The sequence below is a fragment of the Fonsecaea nubica genome (genome assembly GCF_001646965.1).
Source record: "Fonsecaea nubica strain CBS 269.64 chromosome Unknown Scaff32, whole genome shotgun sequence".
Lineage (NCBI taxonomy): Eukaryota > Fungi > Ascomycota > Eurotiomycetes > Chaetothyriales > Herpotrichiellaceae > Fonsecaea > Fonsecaea nubica.
The window spans coordinates 1-21,086 of record NW_019173705.1 but is presented as its reverse complement, the minus strand read 5'-3'; the positions used below and the strand labels follow the sequence as shown (position 1 = coordinate 21,086).

Here is a 21,086-nt window from a genome sequence, read left to right as displayed (position 1 = left end):
GGTCGTGGTGGTGATAGTGAGTCCTAGGTGGTAGTCGAATTCGTCCTCTCTCTCTCTCTCTCTCTCTCTCTCTCTCTAGCAAGAGTGTCTTGGTTGGCCAAAAACATGACTTGAATCACCGTGTTCTGTCCGTCATCTTCGTCTTCGTCTTCAATCCACTGCTTCGATCGCTACATGTATACAGAAGGAGAAACTCCTTTGTGAACCCTCACTGGACGACAGGACAGGACAGGACAGGACAAGATGAGGTAGCTGAGGAGGCTGGCAACAGAAAAAGGAGAACTTCAGCCTCGTCACGTGGATTGCCAGCTCCCCAGCCACCCACATACTCTACATGCGTACATACGACGACTCCCTCTCCCACGACTGGGAAGTGATTGACTGGCTGACACATTGGCAATGCTGGGCTAGTTGATAAGCCCCTACCACACTAACTCTGGGGAGAACAAAACGTGGAAGAATCCTCGGTCAATATTGAGATGCTCCTTGAAAAGAGGTTTATCTGGTGGAGGTGTGTATGTACATCGGGAATGGCGTGGCAATGGAAGGTGCTGCGGAGCTGTCGCTTTCACGACCAAGAGTTCTCTCTCTCGGCAATGAGAAACTCCTGGCGTGATCGGCGACCATCGCTAAGCGAGCCATCTTCGAGGGCGGTTGAAGTCAATGGCCCAAGCACGCGCCACAGCATACACTCCTCAAAAGTAAATGCATGCTGGAATGGGTGGTTGTGTATTGCGAAGCCATCCTTCTTGACGACGCGGTAGGCATTTTGACTGCAGCAGCCTTCTGATAGAACTCGAACTTCGACGAGAAATGTCACGATATCGGCACATCCAACTGACTGCATGATTATTTCACTTGCCAGTTGCATTTGTGAACAGTGCGGTCGTCATGTTTTCCCGCAGTTGAGCCTCAGGAAAATGTAGCCGAGATAGTACCTCGTACACAAGCCCTTTCTATCACTATTCCTGAATTTTGTCTTGCCCTCGTTTTGGATGACGGACCAACATCTCAGAACTTGGTTTGGGATGACGCAGGAGCACCGAGCTCCACTTGTCTCATACCTGGTCCTGGCAAGATTGATTTCTCGGAGAGGGTACATGCGGCATCTTGAGATTCTGTCTCATTGTCGATGATATGCTCGTGCTCGAAATGCGGGTTCTCCATGCACAATCCTAGGCATATTCGCTCGAGGTCAGCAGCAAGAGAGCTCGCGAGTCCCTTTGCTCCCCTCAAAACAGTGCGGATTCTGGGCTCTTGCAAAATGTGGAGAATTCTGAAAAGAACCGCTTTTGCCAGCGTATCCGAGAAATTTGGATCCAGATGTTCGATTTCTTTTCGATCAGAAGTCCAACATGTCACAGGCTGTCGATCAAGCCGGCCTCCGCTTCACAAACTCTTCCAGATCACTCCTAGTGACGACTCCCAGCACGAACTTTCTACCCCCATCCGTCACCACAGCAAAATCTTGTTTAGCACCTGTCGCCAGCGGCCCGATATCCTCGAAAAATCCTTCAAGTTCCCATAACTCGGTCTCCATTGTGACAACTTGATATTTCTTTCCGCCTCCTCGCTGGAATTTCACCATGGCTTTTGAAACTGGGTCAGAAGGCTGCAGGTGTCCTGACTCGAAGAGTTGCTTCAGCTTAGAAATCGGCAGGTAACCCAGAAGGGAGCGAGTATTGTCGGAGAGGACGGTCAAGTGCGAGTAGTCATGGGACGAAGCCGAGAGCATGGCAGAGGCAAGTGACGTGCTTGGAGATGTCGACAGTGCAGGGGGCAGGTCCAGGTCTGCTACAGTGGCGCCTCGATATTTATCTGCCCAACTAGACAATCTTGCAGCCCGTTCGTCTTCTTCAGGAGGAAGTCCGTTGGGCTGAGGGACGATTGTCGGGCCCAGAGGCACGCCCTGCTCGAGATGGGATTGAGAATGTTCCATGGCTTGCGTCAGTGTCAGATCAGAGCAAAGTAGTGTTTCTGGTCAGAGATCTGAAGGTGCTATCGTGTCATACTAAAAGGGCGAGACATAGGTGCCGGCTGCAATGGAGGAACCACAAGAGTTTCTTCTCAATTTTAAGATTGATCTCGTGATATTTGCGGCTGAAGGCTTCTGTGAGGAGCCGTAGTCGTGACGTACTGGGTTGACTGGATGGGGAGAGCACGGATCCAGCATCCTCTGGAGGAACAGCCCACCCAAGCCATCTTCCCCAGGCCCGAGGGACAGGCCCCATCACTACATTCATTACCTGGACAGCACTGCCAATCACAGAGCTGCGGTGATAGCAACACTGACGTCCAGCTTGTAACCCCCAGTCCCCCTCGCTCCCACATGCAGTTGGTCGCTTCCTTGAACCAACTTGCTCCCTCTTCACCTCTCGACTTTTTTAATCGTCACTCGTCGTTCATTTCCACAGTACCGCCATCCATCTGCCGCAGTCTATTCATCCATCAAGACTCGAGGTATTTCCCCCTCTTACGCACCATCCCTCTGCCTTCACACAACAACAGCTCGTTAGCTCGTTTACTTAGCTTGCTCAATTAAAAACCCCGGAGATAAGCTGATCAGGATACCCAGAACAGCACCATGGTCGGGCTCTTCCCCAACACGACGGCCTTGTCCCAGGCATTCACACCTACCTCTCCGTATTACAAGCCCGCTCCGAAACCAATTGAGAACCTCGAAAAGCGTCGAATCTTCTCCTCATGGAGTGCGGCCGAATCCGCCAAAGACAAGGCGGTTGAACTGAGCGAAGCTGCCCAAAAAGAATACGAGAAGGCCAGCGCAAAGGCCCAAGCCAAAGTTGGGGGCATTGAGCTCTATTCCGCCAAGTACTATGCCGCTTGTACCGCTGGAGGTATCCTGGCATGCGTATGTTGATGGCTTTGCTCCTGCACCGTGCTGTCGGAGTTAACGCGCAACACAGGGTATCACTCATGCAGCCGTCACCCCTCTCGATCTCGTCAAATGTCGTCGTCAGGTCGATCCCAAACTTTACAAGGGCAACTTTCAGGCCTGGGGCACCATCGCCAGGACTGAGGGTTTCCGGGGCATCTTCACAGGTTTCGGCCCGACGTTCTTTGGGTACTCGGTGCAAGGAGCTGGCAAATATGGCTTCTACGAATACTTCAAGCATTTGTACAGCGAACTGGCCGGTGAGGATAATGCTCAAAAGTACAAGACCACACTCTACTTGACTGCCTCCGCTTCGGCCGAATTCATTGCCGACATTGGTCTCTGCCCTTTCGAAGCCGTCAAGGTCCGTATGCAGACCACCATACCACCTGCATACTCCGGTACCCTCAATGGGCTGTCGACAATCACGGGTAAAGAAGGAATTGGCGGGTAGGTCCAAATCTGCAGAGTTCGGCGTCTGGTGATGCTGACAGCTTTCAGTCTGTACAAGGGTCTCTATCCTCTATGGGGCCGACAGATTCCGTATACTATGATGAAGTTTGCCTCGTTCGAAAACATCGTTGCTGCCATCTACAATTACCTGCCCGGCAGCAAGTCCGACTACGGCAAGGGTGCTCAGACAGGAGTGGCTTTCGTCGGTGGTTATCTCGCTGGTATCCTCTGTGCGATCGTCTCGCATCCTGCGGACGTGATGGTCAGCAAACTCAACGCAGAACGTGCCCCGGGTGAAAGCTTTGGAGGTGCCATGGGCCGCATCTATTCCAAGATCGGCTTCTCGGGTCTCTGGAACGGTCTTCCTGTCAGAATTGTGAGTTTAGAGCACCGGACAGTGGAAGAGAATACGCTTTGCTAATACTCTCAAACCTCTCCAGGTCATGATCGGAACCCTAACTGGCTTGCAATGGATGATCTACGACTCGTTCAAGATCTTCATGGGCCTCCCTACAACTGGAGGTGCTCCGGAGAAGAAGCAGACTGCTTAGATGTAGAACGTGTTGTCAAAGTCAACGGGGACGAGAGAAAGATGGGAAGAGAATTAATTTGCCAGGGCTGGGCGGCCGTTAAACGAATTACTGTACATGACACCGGGCACTGGCTGCCAGAAGGAAGGATTTGATAGCTCAACTCCTGTATGAGTTTTAGGACAATCAGGCGATGATTAAAGATGTGACAAGCCTTACGAGGTACAGAACCGTGGCCCCAAGCTCCGTTCTCCGTTCTCCGGACTCGGTACTGCTGGGTGGGCATGCATCTTCGCTTGGTCCGACTAGTATACAAGTGCGAGGCATGAATGGACGAACGGGGGGTCGGGATTGGCCATTGATAGCACAAGGCTGGGCATGCCATGTTAGCGAATCTTGGCCAACGTCAAAAGAAAACTTGGTGTTTGGTCCCAATTTCAGCCGTCAATCACTGGACGTCATGTTGAGCAAACCGACCATGGGCGGCTGCTGGGGGCGCTCCGGGCGCTGGGCGAAAGTCACACCATTAATTTGCTGCGCCTGGTGGCGCCCGCAATTGCAGTTTGTCAGTTGCAATTGTCATGGCATTTCTTGGTCTGCTCGGATAGCACCGAGTATCCTCTGCCCATTATCAGCACCTCACCGACTCATAGTTGGTCATCCTCTGCCTTCTTCCCTTCAAATATCCTACGCGAACCAGCCTCAGCCCTTCTCAACTTCCACAACCCGATCAACATAAGCTACCCAATTTGCAACTCTGAGAGACATCGATATTACTGCGGTGAGTGACTCACCTTCACCTTTCACGCAAGCTTCGCTTTGGGCTTGTGGGGCCGTCTTCCCTGGCCCCGTCTTCATTGTCACCCGAGTTCGAATCACGAACAACGCGCACCCACAACGTGCGCAGGGCCGAGAACTGGAACCCTTTGGCTGACTTGTACCTCGTACTCCGCACAGACCCCGAACCACCCCGTACATGACAATATGACCAACGTCGTCTCTCACGGTCGCGGAGGTAGGTCGAGCATGCCTCCAAGCACATCCCAGCGTCCTAACTTTCACAATTTAGGTGCCGCCAACATTGGCCCCGATGATCAGACCTACGTCGATGGAGGGATAGTGCGTGAGGGCCCGGTTGGTGACCAGGGCGACGGACCGTACTCAGCAGGTCGCGGTGGTGTCGGAAACATCGAGCATGATACGAAGCCAGTGGCGGGCCCGCCGCACGATGCAGATGTGATTCCCGAAACTGCCACCCGTGTTGCGAAACTAGAATCTCATCACGTCGGACGAGGCGGCGCAGGAAATGAAGAGCATGTGCACGAGAAGAAGCACGAAAGCTTTATCGACAAGATCAAAGCATTCTTTGGCTCTTCATCGGTCAAGAAGTAAGAATGACATGACTGGAGGGGACGAGTTTCGAGAAGCTGAAGCGATTGATGATACCCTAATAATACCGTGGCTTCTCCGGGCGTTGTCAATCTAGAAAGCAAGCTTTGGGCGTGGGCACAGGCAGAGAATCCTAGACAGAGAGACTTAACAGGCAGAGACTTGACAGGGGTGTAGCAGAAGTGCTAATTACTCTGTAAATGCATCCTCTACGAAATCAGTCACATGGGTCATCCCCCGTGCTTGGGTGGCAACCACCGTGTGCCTCATTTTCCCCCCAACCGCTGGGCTGTCAAGCAAGGGTGGTTGAGTCAAGTGGACAATGGGACAGGCTGGAAATCTCGCTGTAACCCAACAACCGCGGTGACCTAGGACAATGGAGGACTTTGATTCGAAGACGCCCCTCATAAAGCCCAAGGCATCCTTGAGCTCCAACTGGTTGTGACATTCAGCGACATGCAACAGCATGCAACATGCAGCAAGTGAAGGGGTTGAGGGGTTGCCTTCTGCCACCGACTTTTGCATTGGCAAGAGTGGTTGGCCAGAGCTCAGGCTGGGGCCTTCCGGGCTGGGTGGCATTAGGCGACACGGGGCGCCAGAGCCCGTCATCAGCCCTGCTCATGGAAGGTAGATCCATCACAATCCTGTGTGACCACCCTCTGTGATCAACCAACTCGACCTCGCATCTTCTCGTCAGGTCCATTATTACCTCGCACCTCTTCGCAATAATAGCCTTGTCCAACCTCTTTTTGATTGTCTCACGATTAGTCGGTATTTGATTCAACGTGTCGGTGGCTTCTCGCGGCTGCCGCTGCTCACGCCGCAGTCGCCGTATTTACGTTGACCTTTGCCCCCAACCGCCCTCAACCAACTGTACCTGTTGTCAGGCTGGTTCTGCGAATTGCCCATCTCTTGTTCGATCGGTCGATCATTCTTGAATCCTCCCATCATCTGAAAGCCTCTGGTTGCCACAAGACTTGGGCCTGACACGGTCCCCGACGCACGCGTTCCAGTTCCCGATACACCAGCCTTCCTTTTGGGGAGGGGTTTTTTCCCTTCTGCAATGGACTCTTCTAGCGACCCAGATTTAGGAGAGACATATCATTCAACCGAGAGCTACGGAGAGGAGAGCATCGAGGGCAGCGAAAGTCCCGAAACCAAGCACCGCCAGGTGTCGCGCCAGGTAATTGGGCGCAAGCGGCGCTCAAGCGAAATAGAGGACGATTCAAGCGCAGAGGCAGATTCTCCTCAAAATCACGAGACAAGTCAGATACCCGGAGTCGCGAGGACCATCGAAAACGAGGCCCTGACATTCGAAGTGGGATGCCCAGTATTCAGGTCGGATTTGAGAAACACCCGGAAGGATGAGGACATAATCTACCATTACGATTGCCCTCTAGAAATGGCTGACCTCACCGTTGGCTTTACTGTGTGTCCAGGCAAGAAGTGGGAGTCTGCAAGCAGGTATCACACTGCTCAGTGTAAGTTTGGTCCAGCGAGTCCAACATCTCATGTCCTGTTCTGATACGAGTGCTCACGCATACAGTCCAAGGCCGGGACCTACGCTATACTGTAGGTCAATATGTGTACATCAATAACAAGGAGATTGTACCAGATCCACCGCATGCGGACGCAACAGAAGAGGAAAGACTAGCATATGACAAGAAGAATTGCTGGGTTGGGCTACTATCTGAATTTAAAGCCGTGGATGGAGAGGAGGTATACGCCCGGGTGTACTGGCTCTATTGGCCGGATGAATTGCCTATGGGTCGACAACCATACCACGGTAGAAGAGAACTGGTGCTCAGCAATCACGTTGGCATCATCGAAGCGCAGAGCCTGGTTTCACTCGCGGATGTCAGTCATTGGGATGAGACGGATGACTCAAATAAAAATATGCTTGGGGAGAGATACTGGCGCCAAATACTGGACGTTACTAAAATGCAGAAGCAGTACCCTCTTTCCCTCCGTCCCCTCAGTCAGCTCCGGAAGTTCTGCATCTGCGAAGGCTACGACAACCCCGAGCAGGACATGTTCCAATGCCCAGACAAGAACTGCGACACTTGGAACCACGAAGCTTGTCTGATCGAGAACATGGAGCAGAGGGCATGGGAGCGGTTCAAGAAGGGGACCCTGACCGATGAAGGGCCAGAGACGGAACAAAATGCAACTTCGTCGCACATACGGTTGAAACCCACCAAACATGTGGCCACTCCCAAGTCGAAAAAGTCTAAAGCGTCCCGTAACAAGAAGAAACCATGGGCAGGCAAATTGGAGGGCAAGATATCCCGTGGCCGGAAGGTCGAAGATGACAACTACATCCACATTGCAACCATCCGGCAGTTGGTGCCTCAAAGCAAGGACGAGAAGGATAGTTCCTTTAAACCGGTCACGTGGAACATGGAGTTCAATTGCCTGAAATGCCACCGGGCGTTGAATTCCTCGAAGTAAACGGTGGTACGCCACGCTCAGCATATGAGTATGCGTGATATGGATATCGTTGAAGGGTCACTAGCACTTCCGCAGTCTCTCCTGTCGGTTGATTCAATCGGTTCCATATGAGCATTGATGGCACGAAGTCTGGGTCAGAATGGAAAACAGGCCATTGCATTCGCACAGTCCGGGCTCTTGGACCTGAATATCTATATGTTGTCGTTCCAAAAGGGGGAAAAGGGAAAAGTATTCGCACAGGAAAGTTAGCTTGTCAGGTGGCATGGCTGTCTTGGTCTCGGAGGAGTACATTTTACCGAGTAGCACTTATTAATTGCTTCTGTAATGGTTAACAATCGTTCATGTTGGTGGTATTCATTATTGCCTTGTACCGAGTACTCAGTAGACTGCGATGACACATGGACATCACATGTTAAGTCACATGACACGGTTCGGCACCACAACGAGCCGAACTGGCATTTCCCCTGCGCTCCCTGCGCTCCCTGCGCCCTCTCCGCCCTCTGAGCCCTGCCCTTCTTTTTCCATGTTGTCTGTACTCGGAACTTGTACGAGTACGACGGCCATTGTGCGAAGGCCAGTAAACGCAGACAATACCTCTCCCCTTCTCCACATTCTTTGAGAAAATTTGGATTCGGCCCTGCCTGTGATTCGAGGGTCAGAGGCACCAGCGGGTACATGAACCAACATCCTTGCAGCCTCCGCATTTCTCTTTGCTAACAGTTGACGGAACAACAGCCTCCCATGCCTCTCAGACGAGTATCCGACTACGAGGCACTCGAGCTATCGTCACGACTCTACTGCTCTCGTCATCGATTCGCTCTTGCCCCAATTGACCATCCATTGCCCCCCAGATCTCGCAATCGGCTCGGCATTGCCATTCGGGCCCGTGTGTCTTTATTCAAAGTCCCAAGGCCCGGCCCTTTGGGCGGTTTTCCATCATGGCGCATTTGTCACCATCATTGCCTGCATTCTTTGATTGCCAACATAGATATTCTATCATCGCCCCGACTCTCTGGCCAACATGCCCAAGAGCTAGTCACTCGAGACTCCTGGTATTGGTTGTCTGCTTGACCAGACCCTCTCTTCTTCCCCGGTAGCTCGGACTTAAGGGTTCTGGCCCTCAGGCGCAAGCCGCATATTGGGATCACAACATACACATATTGGCTCTACACACCGCTGCCGCTACTCCTACATTGGCATATGTTCACGGGTCGACAAGTTCACACTTATCATTCTTTCTTGCTATTGGAAAGCCTTGGGTCTCGTTCCTGATATTATTATCTTACATGCAACATGACACTCGAATCCGAAAAGAATGTCGAGGCAGCGGCCGAATACCTCGAGCCAGAAGGTACTTCTCCGAGAGGCGCAATTCAACCTCCACAGACAGTCGTCGCGCAGGATGAGACGCCTTCGCCTGCATCGTCCAGTAACCCGGCTTCAGAAAAGTTTCTCGACCAGGCAAACGATACAGTCGCAGAGACGCCGCGAGACAATGGGTTCCCCAATCAAGTGCAACCTCTGGAGAACCCCCTTGAAAAAACAAAATCCAGAGCCTCCGAGTTCTCCAGAAGCCGGACCGTCATTATCATGTTCTCCCTGTGCATGGCCCTTTTCTTGGCCGCGCTGGACGTGACCATCATCACCACAGCTTTACCCACTATTGCCCAACATTTTCAGGCCTCGGCGTCGGATTATACCTGGGTTGGTAGTGCGTATCTACTCGCAAACGCCGCCAGTGTTCCGCTATGGGGCAAACTCTCCGACATCTGGGGTCGCAAGCCCATCATTATGCTGGCTAACGGAATCTTCATGGCCGGAAGTCTGATCGCCGCCCTGTGCAATTCGATTGGCCTCCTTATTGGTGGACGGGTGATACAGGGCATTGGTGGTGGTGGTCTTGTAACGCTGGTCTACATTTGCATAGGCGATCTGTTCAGCATGAGAGAAAGACCCAAGTACTTTGGTATTTTGGGCATGGTATGGGCCATCGCTTCTGGGGTTGGCCCCGTTGTCGGGGGCGCTTTCACCGAGGGGGTCTCCTGGAGATGGTGCTTCTACATCAACTTGCCTCTGGATGGTCTTTCTTTGATTCTACTCACGTTCTTCCTCAAACTGGACACCCCCAAGACGCCCTTTATGGCCGGAGTCAAAGCCATTGATTGGATTGGTGTCGTCACAATTGTCGGCGGAGTCGTCATGTTCCTATTTGGCATGACCTCGGGAGGCACAACCAAGCCCTGGGACAGTGCCTACACATTATGCCTGATCATTTTTGGCATCGTGGCTATTGTTCTGTTCTTCCTAAACGAGTGGAAGCTGGCCAAATACCCCGTCATCCCTCTTCGGCTCTTCAAGAACGGCTCCAACCTCGCAGCCTTGGGGGTCTGCTTCATCCACGGTTTCGTCTTCATTGCTGGGAGCTACTATCTCCCGTTTTACTTTCAGACCGTGCTTGGCGCCAGCCCTCTCCTCTCCGGAGTATATCTTCTCACAATGGTCCTCACGTTGTCCTTTGTTTCGACGGCAACGGGCCTCTATGTCAAAAAGACAGGTCGATTCCGCGATCCCATCTGGCTTGGGCTCTGCGTAATGACTCTTGGGTACGGATTGTTTATCGACTTGCCTGCGAGCCCAGATTGGGCCAAGATCATCATCTACCAGATCATTGCAGGTATCGGAGTGGGCCCGAATTTCCAATCCCCCTTGATTGCATTGCAAGCTCACATCAAGGGTCACGACATGGCTGTAGCAACAGCGACCTTTGGGTTCATCCGCAACCTGTCCACTTCCATCTCGGTCGTATTGGGCGGTGTAGTCTTCACCAATGAACTCTCCAAGAAGTACGGTGGCCTTGTCCCTGTCCTAGGACCAGAGCGTGCGAGGCTACTGACTTCCTCCTCATTTGGTGCCACTACCTCCATCGTGCGCAGTCTTCACGGACCGGCTCGCCACGCCGTTGACAAAGCATACACTGACTCGTTGAGGACGATGTGGATCTTCTACACGTGTTTCGCGGCGTTTGGAATCGTGGTGAGCTTTTTCATCAAGAAGAAGGAGCTCAGCAGCACGCACGAGAAGGCGAGAACGGGGATTGAGGAACAAGAGAGGGTGAGGCAGGAGCTGTTGCGGGAGAGGCAAGAGAAGCAGAGGAGTAGGAGGGGCACTTTGGAAAGGGACGTCGAAAAAGCGAGCCCCGTGCCCGCCAGCACAGCGCGAGAACATGATGGATAAACAACGCACAAAAGAATCGATTGGGAAAGAGGTCATTAACATTGGGACATGAGACAGACAGTGGAAGGGAAAAAACCATGGCCAGCTCCTTTTTTTTTCTTGTTTAATGTTTGGGGCCTCTGGGAACTTTAGACAGACATTATTGAGCGGGCGGCGTTGCCTTTTTGAGCGGATTGGATACCTGCACACCTGGATACCTGCCCACATACATACATACATTCATTACATACACAGCTACCTACCTGCCTGCCCATCTGAGTCTATGCACGCTGGGTACCTATGTGGTGTTACGTGTCGTGGTTGTTGGTGTTGTCTATGACAATGACCATGGATTATGACTATATAGCCCGACTGGATCGTCTGTCCATGGCAAAAAGGGGGCAGAGACAAGCTGGTTGACCGCTTCTTCAAGACTCGACTTCTTTTTGTCTTTTTCTCCTTTTTCCTTTGGCAAAGACAAGTGAGCCACTCTCTCTCTCTCTCTCTGTGTGTGTGTGTGTGTCTGTGTGTGTGCCCTGTCACTGACCCTGACTCCGCGTTGTGTTCGCGATTGTGTCTGTATCTGTGTATTCTGGCTGTCGAGAACCCATCCGATACTTCGTACTCGAAGCTGGAGAACACCGCCCCCCCCCTCCCCCCCCCCTTTCTCGTCCCTCCGAGATCAGCTCGTCAAGAGAACAGGAGTGGTCTGTTTTGTTTTGATTTTGGGTGGATTCCTGGTGGCTCACTCAAGTCGTGTCCATTTGCGTGCCCCATTCGCTGGTCTCTGGTCTCTGAGCTAAGGGAAGACAAAACGTGCTATGCACAAGACGGTAGCGGACGTTCCATCGCATTGAATAGTGTTCAAGTGCTGCTTGAGGTTTGTTGGCAATGACTAGCCTTCTTAACGCGTCGATGACTCTAACTGAAGAGCTCATTCGACCGTTTAGTCTGGGTGGCCATGTCCACCGGTTTATTGGTCCAGTCGAGGGCCTTAGTGCAGCTCTGTTGCCCTGATGGAAGATGGTGGTGGGGGAGAGGCCTAGTCCGCATGCTGGACCAGCTAATTCACGCCGACAGCATTGGTGCCACTGTCGAACAGTGGAGGCAATCGTCGGCAAACAGCCACGACATTGTATAGTGATCACTGATGCTCGATGCGTTGACCACAACAGCAGCAGCTCCCCCCCTTCACCTTCTGTCTCGTTTGCTTCTCCATCTTCCCGCCTTTCCACCTCTGCCGCCCTTCCAGCCGTAGTCTTTGCGCGATTCTTCTTCTCTCTTGTCCATTTCCGCGGCTCGTTCTCTCCTGTGTGCATCGGCGTCCTTCTCTGCTGCAGCCGCAGCCGCCGCCGCAGGACCACTTTTCAGATGAACCCCAAATTTGCACTCTTTCCCGTCCGGACAGAACCCGGCCAGATAGAATTCGCACAGCTTTCTCCTGACGTGTCGGTTTGGACATCTAGGGCCCTTCTCGCAGAAACCTTTGTTGTAGTCTTCACACATGGGCAGCTTGGAACCCTCCTTGACGTGTACGTAGAGACACTCGTCGCCGTTCTGACAATACCCGTTTTGATTGTAAAACTGGCATTCGCTCATTTTTCGCAGGTTGTACTCGTGGAGGTAGTCGCAGGCGTCGCCCTTCTTGCAGAGACCCTTGAGCCAGTGCTTGCAGACATAGTTATCATTGGCGTGGCGACCGTAGTGATGTTGTTGGGAATGGGGTGCCTGCGCTTGGGTGGGGGTGGGATGGCGGTCGGGGCAGCGACGTCCGCGGGGACAGTGGCCTGTACTGGCGAAGTCAGGACAGACGGGCACGGTGGATGCGAGAGCGGCGAGACCGTTACTGCGCAGAAAAGGTGTAAAGCTGAAATTGTACGTTGGTTGCGCCGAAGTGGGATTCTTGGGAAGGGTCGCGTCTTGCACGGTTGGTGTCGATGAAGCCACGGACGCCATGGCTGGTTGCTGGGAAGGTTCACTCGAGGAGGGACTGCAGAGGGAGGCGATGGACCTTCTTGGCCGTCAAGGTCAAGGCACAAGGAATCAAGTTGATGGTGGGTAATGTGCTTGTAGCTTCTGAATAATACAAGTGCCTGATGGCAGTGGTATCTTCCAGCATGTCTCGTGCGTAGTTCCGAAGTATTACCGAGACTTGCTCGCCGTGTCACCAGTCACTTGTCTCCCCAGTACAAAGATGTAATTATCAAATGGTCGGGACTGAGAACTCGAAAAGGAAATTGTCGTCGAGGGGAAAATGTATCCCGATCCATTCACTCTTCCTCCCACTGCCGACAGATTGATTTGACTGATTGGGACACGTTCACATCGGCCCCTCTTCCGCAGCTCTTCCGCAATCCACCTGATTCCTCCTTATTTCTCGACGGTGCCTCTTCCGGGTGAGATTGCAGACTCCCGGGTTGTCCCCCTTTGACCTACGAGTACCTTGTGCCTCTTACTGCTCGCTGTTTATCCCCTGACAGATCGGCTCCTCGCTCTTCTGTTCCGCATCTGCCACCTGCGGGGCACTTTTTTCCCTATTCTCCAATGCTGCTCTCCCCCTCCTTGCGGTGGCCCCCCCACGTCATTTTCTCGTAGAGAAAACATGCTCTACAAAAACATTTCTCTACGTCCATTGTCGTGTTCTCACTCTTCCCAAAAGTAAAAGTCCTGGTATCACGCGTTGCAGCATCATGTCGGTCACCACTCAAGCCACAATTGCCAGCTTCGGTGGGAAGCTCCTCAAGCTCGCTCACAATGCCTCCACCACTGGCTGCGAAATGAAGTTCAACCTTTACCTTCCTCCTCAAGCCGCAAACAACAAAGTTCCTCTGCTCATATGGCTCTCTGGGCTCACATGTACCGGTGACAACTGCTCTGAAAAGGGCTTCTTCCAACACGGTGCCAGCAAGAAGGGTATCGCCGTATTGTATCCTGACACAAGCCCAAGTAAGTCACACTGGGACTTTGCCAATTAACGCATGGACTGACGGGAAGCAGGAGGAATTGGGATCCAAGGCGAGGACGACGCCTACGATTTCGGCACCGGGGCAGGCTTCTACGTCGATGCCAGTGCAGACCCATGGTCCAAGAACTACAAGATGTACTCGTACATCACCGACGAACTCCCCAAAACCGTTTTCGAGGCGTTCAAGGACCAGATCGACTCCAGCAAAGTTAGTATCAGTGGACACAGTATGGGAGGCCATGGTGCTCTATCTCTATACCTGAAGAACCCGGGCAAATACAAGAGTGTCAGCGCCTTTGCCCCAATTGCCAATCCCTTGAAATGTCCCTGGGGCGAGAAGGCGTTCAAAGGATATTTTGGTGACGACTGGCAAAAACTGGGAGCCCAACATGATTCGACAGAGTTACTGAAGCAATGGAAAGGGGGACCTCTGGACATTTTGATCGATGTGGTATGTCGCTATGCTTGAGTGTGCTCGTCCACTGCTGACCTCCATAGGGAACTGGTGACAATTTCTACAAACAGGGACAGCTGCTCCCCGAAAACTTCATCGCAGCCGCAAAGGAAATTGGACAAGAGAACGGAGTCAACGTCAGGTTTCAGCCAGACTATGACCACAGTTACTACACAATGGCGACTTTCTCGGATGATCACATTGACCATGCCGCGAAGTACTTGTTTGCTTAGTATGTTGATTGATTCACAAACACAATAGAAGCTGACAGGGATAGAAGCGGAATGAAAAAGAATCAGAAGCTTTGATTATGCCAGCTATTCACTGTGAAGTCTAGTTCTGTATTCAATGCTTTCCTGTGGTGCTTCACACCTTGCCGTGCCATCTGCTTTCCTCTCTACCATCCCTATTTATTCCTGCCCCCTTCATGTCTCTTTCTCTTTGGCGTCCTTCCCAAAACTTTCGAATTTGATCAGATTACTGCCCAGACTTTCCCAAAGACCCTCTACCTCCAAGTGAAACAGTACACCAACAGTGTTCATCCTCTCCCCTGCCATTACGCTTGATCATCTCTGCTCCTAAGAACTTTACACGACTCTCTTGCCATCAATTTCAGATCTGCCCGCCCCTCCCGGCCGAAATGGACCTGGACTACAGCTACCTCGGCGCGACAGACGGGGTGTGCTCGGCCTTTGACAAAAACGACAACTTTTGGCACCAGAAGACTGCGTTCGAGTCAAGACCCAACGTCAAGCTGTCCCAGTCGTTGGACCATTGTGGCCACCCGATCTCCTGTCCTCAAGTATGTGATCCCCCCTTTTATCATTGTCACGTGACGAGGCTGAACTGTGAACTGATGTATGGATGCCACATGAAGTCCCAGACGTCGGCTAAGCGGCAAACGGAATGCCCAGGTCAGAAGAAACAGGTCACATGAAGAAAGAGTTGTATTTTGTCGGTTTAACTGTGTGGACATGAACACTACTTGGTAGCACCGTTGTCTCGGGCAGGTCAGACGACGGAGGACGACAAATTCATTCAGATTGGCTTGGCCTTTATGACCTTTCATCTGTCAGTGTATGAACACACGAGCTGGAGACTTTCACTCCCCATACGCAATGTCAGAGATGAGGGCTCCCACGCGAGGAAGGAGGCGGACTGTATTTGTCACCTTTCAGCTCGGATCAGATAGGATAGACCACCCCCTCGAAGAGCCACAGGTCAGGCAGACGCTGTTACAGGCCACGATTGTAAAGTATTCTCGGCTGATCGCACGAGGCCGCACTCACAACAACGGACAGATGACGCCCGGTCTCCTCAAGTGCCTGAACTGTCGAGTATTGTCCATGCATGCACAGCAACAGCAACAACCGGGAGGGTGGGGGAGGCAGTCGAAAAGAAGCATATCATCACCGCGCTTGATAGAGATCGCCTGGGGTTATTTTGAAGGCTTCTTTTCGATGTGGTGTATGTTTCATGTTCTGTACCCGTCTAAGTATTTATCTATCCATGAAAGACCCAGGAGTCTATAATATTACCCCATCTAAGTGTAGACACATCAGACCTGTGATCTTTTACCTGTTCGTCAAACCGCTCGACCAGGTAAAGGAAAAGGAGCTCCAAAATCTCGAAGAATAGACTCCCAAAACGCCCTTAGCCATTCAGATTGATTTTGTATGGGTTGGTGGAGTGATCATAAACAGTCTTCATGTATCGACCCGGCCGTCCATCCATCAACTCTTTTAGTTGTCTTCTGTATACGTCGACCGCCTCCTCCACTTCGCACCGTAGCGGAAGATGAGAACGGGGATCGGCGCGGTGGCAAGACTCAACGCGCACAAGATGGTGAACCCCCCGCCATACCCCACGGCCTTGACCAGGGGCTCGACGGCGAGGGGGAGAAACGTGCCCATCAGGCACCGCGTGACGATGAGCGCGGTCATGGCGCTGGCAGAGTACAGCTTGAAGGCGTCGACCACGTAGGCCATCAGCGGGATGAAGCCGAGCATCAGCGCGGCCCCGAGCAGGACGAGGACGAGGATCAAGACCGGGAGCGGCAGGCGGAGGTCGGCCGTCCACCCGTACAGCGCGACCATGAGGGGGAGCGTAAAACCGCCGACGATGGCCAGCGGGAGTCGGTACTCGGGCTGTCCCCCGACCGGCGAGCCTTTGTGGGTATCGCGCAGCCGGATGTAGATTCTGTCGAGGAAAAAGTTGCAAATGACGACGCTTACCAAGGAACCGACACCTAAAGGCATTGTTAGCAACTAGAAGGTAGCAGGAGAATTCCCCAAAAGCAAGAAAACATCAAAATCTAGATTTGGGGAGAAAGGGAGAGGGGGAATTAGGGAACGTACTGAAGCTGATGAACGTCGACCCCGTCAGGGCGGGTGAGAGGCCGTAGATCCCCTCCAGGATGTCGGGCAGCGTCGTCGACATGACGTAGAAGTAGGTATACACCATCGATCCGAAGACGGACATAGCCTGCAGGACGCCCGAGTCGAAGAAGACGACAAAGGGTCGCAGGATCGAGTCCCACAGCTTCGTGGGTCCCTTCACGTTCGCCTCGGCGTCGTCCACGTCGACCGCGGTGCGAAGCGCGAGATTACCTGTCTCCTTCCTCAACCGGGCCACTCGGCGATTGAGGATGGCCACTTTGTACGTTTCGCGGAAACAGGTGAGGAAAGTCACCTCACAGGCGGTGGCCAAGATCACGCCCACCCAGAGGACCTGACGCCAGCCCAAGGTCTCGGCGATGGCGCCCGCGATGGCAGGACCGATGGCGCCTCCCAACAGGGGTGCCATCATGACGAGGCTCATGGCCGACCCGCGCTGTTCCGAGACGAACATGTCGCCGACAATGGCTGGGTTGAGCACATTCGAAGCGACCGCCACGCCCGTCAAGGCCCGTGCGGCGATGAAGAGCGGCGTGCTTTGGCACAATGCCGCCAGCACCGTGGCGGAGATGAACAGCACGTTGGCGACATTGAAGACTGGATATCTCCCAAACGACTCCGACAGCGGTGCGAGCACGAGGGGGCCGAACGCCTCGCCAAGTTCCCATATCGTGACTAGCAGGACGCTGGCGGACTTGCTACTTGTGCCATTGAGATCGTGTACAATCCGGTTTGCAACGGGCACGACCGAGATGCAGGTGAAAGTCCTACCAACAAAGTCAGCCCATCTGGCAGGCTTTAAGCAGTTGAATAAGTACTGACACTGTAAATGCCATAAAGGCCAACAAAGCCACGATCCCCCATTTGTAGTGATTCGGCCAATCTCTGGGGTTTTCCGGGTCGCCGTTGGGGTCGAAATCAATGATGTCTGTTGGCCGAACGGTTTTGTCCGGGCGGTGCTCGGGGTGAACCGCATTTCGAAGCAATGGTTGGGTTTCGTCCATTGTCCTTGTATGAAATGTTGGTCGAGCAAATGGTGGTTCGCGGGATCTTAGTCTAGAGGATTGTGGGGGACTATATATGTTGCTTGAGCATGTAGAAAATAATGCTAAGGGTGCTAAGGTACAATTTTTCTTTCTCTTTCGTATAAAACCCGCAGAGTGGTGGCGGTAACGGAGTTGGAGGGGCAATATTAATCAATCAGCAGAAGTTTATGTAAGGTTGATCCCTCGGCACCAGATGGCGCCAACGGGGTAGCATGGGGCGTATTTTAGATTGAGAGCCTTCTATCATGTACGCGACCCGTCAAATATTTCATCCACCTAAGTCGAGAAGGGCCCATGAAGGCGAAAGGGCGTGAATTTGGCTTAGGAGGGTAGGGAGTGGCATGCCCGTCGATAACCGAGGAATAATTGTCGATAAAGAAACATGAACCAATGAGTTGGGTTGGCCTCTGGTTGATTAAGAGGCAGCCCCCAGCTCACAGAATTTAAGCCATGTTCAATCTTTGAATGTCCACCCATTCCCGTTGGATTGGGGGACCCCAGCCTGGTGGCCAATGTGATATTGTACCATTACTCAAGTATAGTAGATGTACGGGGAAATGTCTTTGCTTGTAAAGGAGTGATCTCTCGGCCAATTGACAACTCACCAGATCTCCATCTCTTCCCTCGACCTACTCGTTCGGCCACGTCCCAAGGGTTTGGACTTGTAGGATCTGGCTTCGTGGAGGGTTTCATCTGGGAGCCGTACAGGCAAAGTGTCAAGACCAATGGACAGCCTTCATCTGGTAGTATCGAGGACAGCCTGAGTCTCTGGCAGCGATTGTAAAGGTTTTTGGGTCAACGAGAGGATAATCTCAAGACATGCTTCGATCTTGACAAAGAGTGGCTGTCGGAGCCTCATCGTCTAGGGAACGGAATATTGTCTTATTGATCTTAGTCAGGGGGAAGAAAATAGAAGGATTTGAATATGTGCGTCGAGGTACGTCAAGGTGCGTCATTTGGCGGTTGGTGGCCGAGGGTCCCAGGTGCAGGTGGTTTGGTGCCAAGCAGAGTGAAAACTGCTCTAAAGTCACCCCTAATTCGGAAGAGGTGATGCCGCCCTGTGCTCACCCCCGTCTCACCCGAATCGGGTGCGAACTCTGTGACTCACGTGATACAAGCATCTATCAGCTTGCTCCCTTTCCCGAGTCAGCCGTAGCAGAGAATAAGAGATGCTTTTGCCGTAAGAAATGTATTGGGATATTTTTTGACAGCAATTTTTTGTAGTAGGATTTCTCCACCCGAAACGTTGAGTCAGCCTTCCGCCATATTACACAAGGCTCGAAGCAATGATACCTACCTAAGCGCCTGGCAGCTGAATCGCTCGAGGCTGTGAAGATGTCTGCTGTTACTACAGCCTCGTGCTGCACTCACTTATACTCTATACCTCTTTCCCTTTGGCCCAGTGACAACAACAACATGGCTTGAATGCTATCGTAATCTGGTTGCTGAATACCACACGCGGGATAACGGCTTGACTGAGTTCCCTGTATAGCACTGTCTATGGTCTACCCGCCTAAAGTTATCAGGACGTCGCCTGCCATCCAGTAAGTTCCTCGTAGGGACATGAAGCCTGTCCCGCTCTCCGTAGCCTCACCTCAGCATTGCGGGCCGTCCGCGGCCTTGGCGATGCCATCAACACCTGGACAGACCCAAAAAAGTGAATGCCTTCTGATTTAGAAACATGTGGTCAAGAGTCATTCGCTGCGAATGCACAGCCTGGGTAGCCAAGAGGGAAAAGGGGTGAAGGCAAGTGGATTGGTGTTGCTGCAGGAAGAACTGAGACAACTGATCCAGTACTGTACACATCTTCAGATTGGCGACATGGCCTGGCTATTCGACTTCTTGGCTGTTCTGAAGTACTGTGCAAAAGAACGATGTAAAATCACGATGTTCAATTGGCCTCAGTAGTGCAAAGTTGGTCACAGAAGAGCGTTATCACGACAGCATGAGTGATGATGCTTGCAATGATGGAAATTGCAGTACGAAGGCTATCCAAGCCCAGTGTGCGCCTGCGGTGGTGTGCTAATAAGACGAAACTTTTGCTGCTATGAAGTTCCTCAATTCCTTTCCAAGTTCGCATTGCTTGTTCAGGAGCCCTAGGTTGACCTCAACCTTGGGTGTAGGTGGTGCACCTGCCTTTTTCCTAAATTCTCAGATTGCGTAACGTGTATTGGTTTCGCGCCTTCCTTCTCCGAACTCGAAAAAGGAAAACAATTCAAACAATGATTCGGAGTAGGCCGGTGAGAGTTGTGTTCCCATATACTACTACTGAATGGTTGCCTAGCGTTCTACCAGTGGGGGCGAAGACGAAGACGGGGAGGCCTCTCGGCGGTACCCGCGCCTGCCGCGCCAAGCCGCGCCTAGGGAGCCAAGGAGCTTACAGCTATTTAAGTAAGGGTTCATCCTCCCCTCAACCCTTTCTCCTCTCTAAGCAAAATGTAGTGAGGACTTCAGGTAACGCCCTGTTCTCTTCGAGGGACTGTGATGAACTGTATGCTCAAACAATCGTGAACCTAGACCTGCACCCGACCGCTGCCGTTTAGGTTAGTGGATCTGGGAGCAGTTTAAAATAATGTGTGTTCGAGCTGATTTCTGAGTCCCATATCTATTTTCTGCAAATGGCGAGTTGATGACGACGGTTATAGATTCTCGTCATGAGCAAGGATCTAGGGCAATTTATATAGCGCTTTTTAAGTCACGACCGGGTGGGCAATGAACGTATCATATACTAGTTTTGAGAAGAAACTCGTGACAGTGGAAAAAGCAGTGTATTATACAAACAGGCGTTCTTTATCACTTTCGTAGGGTAGAATAGCGTTCATCTTCCACTTGCTTTCCAACTTTCAGCCAGCGGCCAATCTAGGGTACCTCCAACAGGCAGCAGCTTAGTCAGAAAAGTGGCCTCAAACAACTCCCTCACTAAGGTGATATTCGCAAATCTAATCCTAGGGATCGATTTGTGCATGTCTGGTTTAGGCATACCCCGCGATTTGCCGTTCTAGAGTGGAATCTGTCCTGGGACAACGAGCCTGGGACAATGAGATCTCCAGGACGTTCCACCTAGGCTGCGGGGGGATCACAGGACACCTGTTGCGACGGGACGCCTATCCCATCTACCCGGCCCATAACTGATGTCCTAACCATTGGCCTGAGCACGAGCAAGGACCAGTTCGTCCGCCGCGAGTTCCTGTTAACACAGCTAGCTCATAGCGGTGCTGGAGGTGACTAGAGTTTATGATTCGTAGTAGGAGGGGGATTACATTCTACTAGAGGAGGAGGAGGAGGAGGAGGAGGAG

General features: G+C 52.3%; 8 protein-coding genes across 8 annotated transcripts; 5 read left to right on the top strand and 3 right to left on the bottom strand.

Annotated features, from left to right (window-relative positions):
- Window positions 1–1,372: 1,372 nt before the first annotated feature.
- AYO20_05440 (hypothetical protein) lies at window positions 1,373–1,939 on the bottom strand (the record flags this gene model as incomplete). Its single annotated transcript, XM_022643734.1, has 1 exon — window positions 1,373–1,939. The coding sequence occupies one exon, from the start codon at window positions 1,937–1,939 to the stop codon at window positions 1,373–1,375; it is 567 nt and encodes a 188-aa protein (XP_022500198.1).
- Window positions 1,940–2,584: 645 nt separating this feature from the next.
- AYO20_05439 (hypothetical protein) lies at window positions 2,585–3,897 on the top strand (the record flags this gene model as incomplete). The annotated part of the gene is made up of 4 exons (XM_022643733.1): window positions 2,585–2,869; window positions 2,925–3,343; window positions 3,395–3,722; window positions 3,787–3,897. The coding sequence occupies 4 exons, from the start codon at window positions 2,585–2,587 to the stop codon at window positions 3,895–3,897; spliced, it is 1,143 nt and encodes a 380-aa protein (XP_022500197.1).
- Window positions 3,898–4,860: 963 nt separating this feature from the next.
- AYO20_05438 (hypothetical protein) lies at window positions 4,861–5,268 on the top strand (the record flags this gene model as incomplete). Its single annotated transcript, XM_022643732.1, has 2 exons — window positions 4,861–4,891; window positions 4,946–5,268. The coding sequence occupies 2 exons, from the start codon at window positions 4,861–4,863 to the stop codon at window positions 5,266–5,268; spliced, it is 354 nt and encodes a 117-aa protein (XP_022500196.1).
- Window positions 5,269–6,328: 1,060 nt separating this feature from the next.
- Window positions 6,329–7,716, top strand: AYO20_05437 (hypothetical protein; the record flags this gene model as incomplete). Its single annotated transcript, XM_022643731.1, has 2 exons — window positions 6,329–6,746; window positions 6,812–7,716. 2 exons carry the CDS (start codon window positions 6,329–6,331, stop codon window positions 7,714–7,716), a joined length of 1,323 nt encoding a protein of 440 aa, XP_022500195.1.
- A 1,293-nt stretch (window positions 7,717–9,009) lies between these two features.
- On the top strand, window positions 9,010–10,950 carry AYO20_05436 (hypothetical protein; the record flags this gene model as incomplete). The annotated part of the gene is made up of 1 exon (XM_022643730.1): window positions 9,010–10,950. The coding sequence occupies one exon, from the start codon at window positions 9,010–9,012 to the stop codon at window positions 10,948–10,950; it is 1,941 nt and encodes a 646-aa protein (XP_022500194.1).
- A 1,170-nt stretch (window positions 10,951–12,120) lies between these two features.
- AYO20_05435 (hypothetical protein) lies at window positions 12,121–12,885 on the bottom strand (the record flags this gene model as incomplete). The annotated part of the gene is made up of 1 exon (XM_022643729.1): window positions 12,121–12,885. One exon carries the CDS (start codon window positions 12,883–12,885, stop codon window positions 12,121–12,123), a length of 765 nt encoding a protein of 254 aa, XP_022500193.1.
- Window positions 12,886–13,619: 734 nt separating this feature from the next.
- AYO20_05434 (hypothetical protein) lies at window positions 13,620–14,581 on the top strand (the record flags this gene model as incomplete). The annotated part of the gene is made up of 3 exons (XM_022643728.1): window positions 13,620–13,875; window positions 13,927–14,345; window positions 14,393–14,581. 3 exons carry the CDS (start codon window positions 13,620–13,622, stop codon window positions 14,579–14,581), a joined length of 864 nt encoding a protein of 287 aa, XP_022500192.1.
- Window positions 14,582–16,090: 1,509 nt separating this feature from the next.
- On the bottom strand, window positions 16,091–17,748 carry AYO20_05433 (hypothetical protein; the record flags this gene model as incomplete). Its single annotated transcript, XM_022643727.1, has 3 exons — window positions 16,091–16,596; window positions 16,706–17,511; window positions 17,567–17,748. The coding sequence occupies 3 exons, from the start codon at window positions 17,746–17,748 to the stop codon at window positions 16,091–16,093; spliced, it is 1,494 nt and encodes a 497-aa protein (XP_022500191.1).
- Window positions 17,749–21,086: the final 3,338 nt, after the last annotated feature.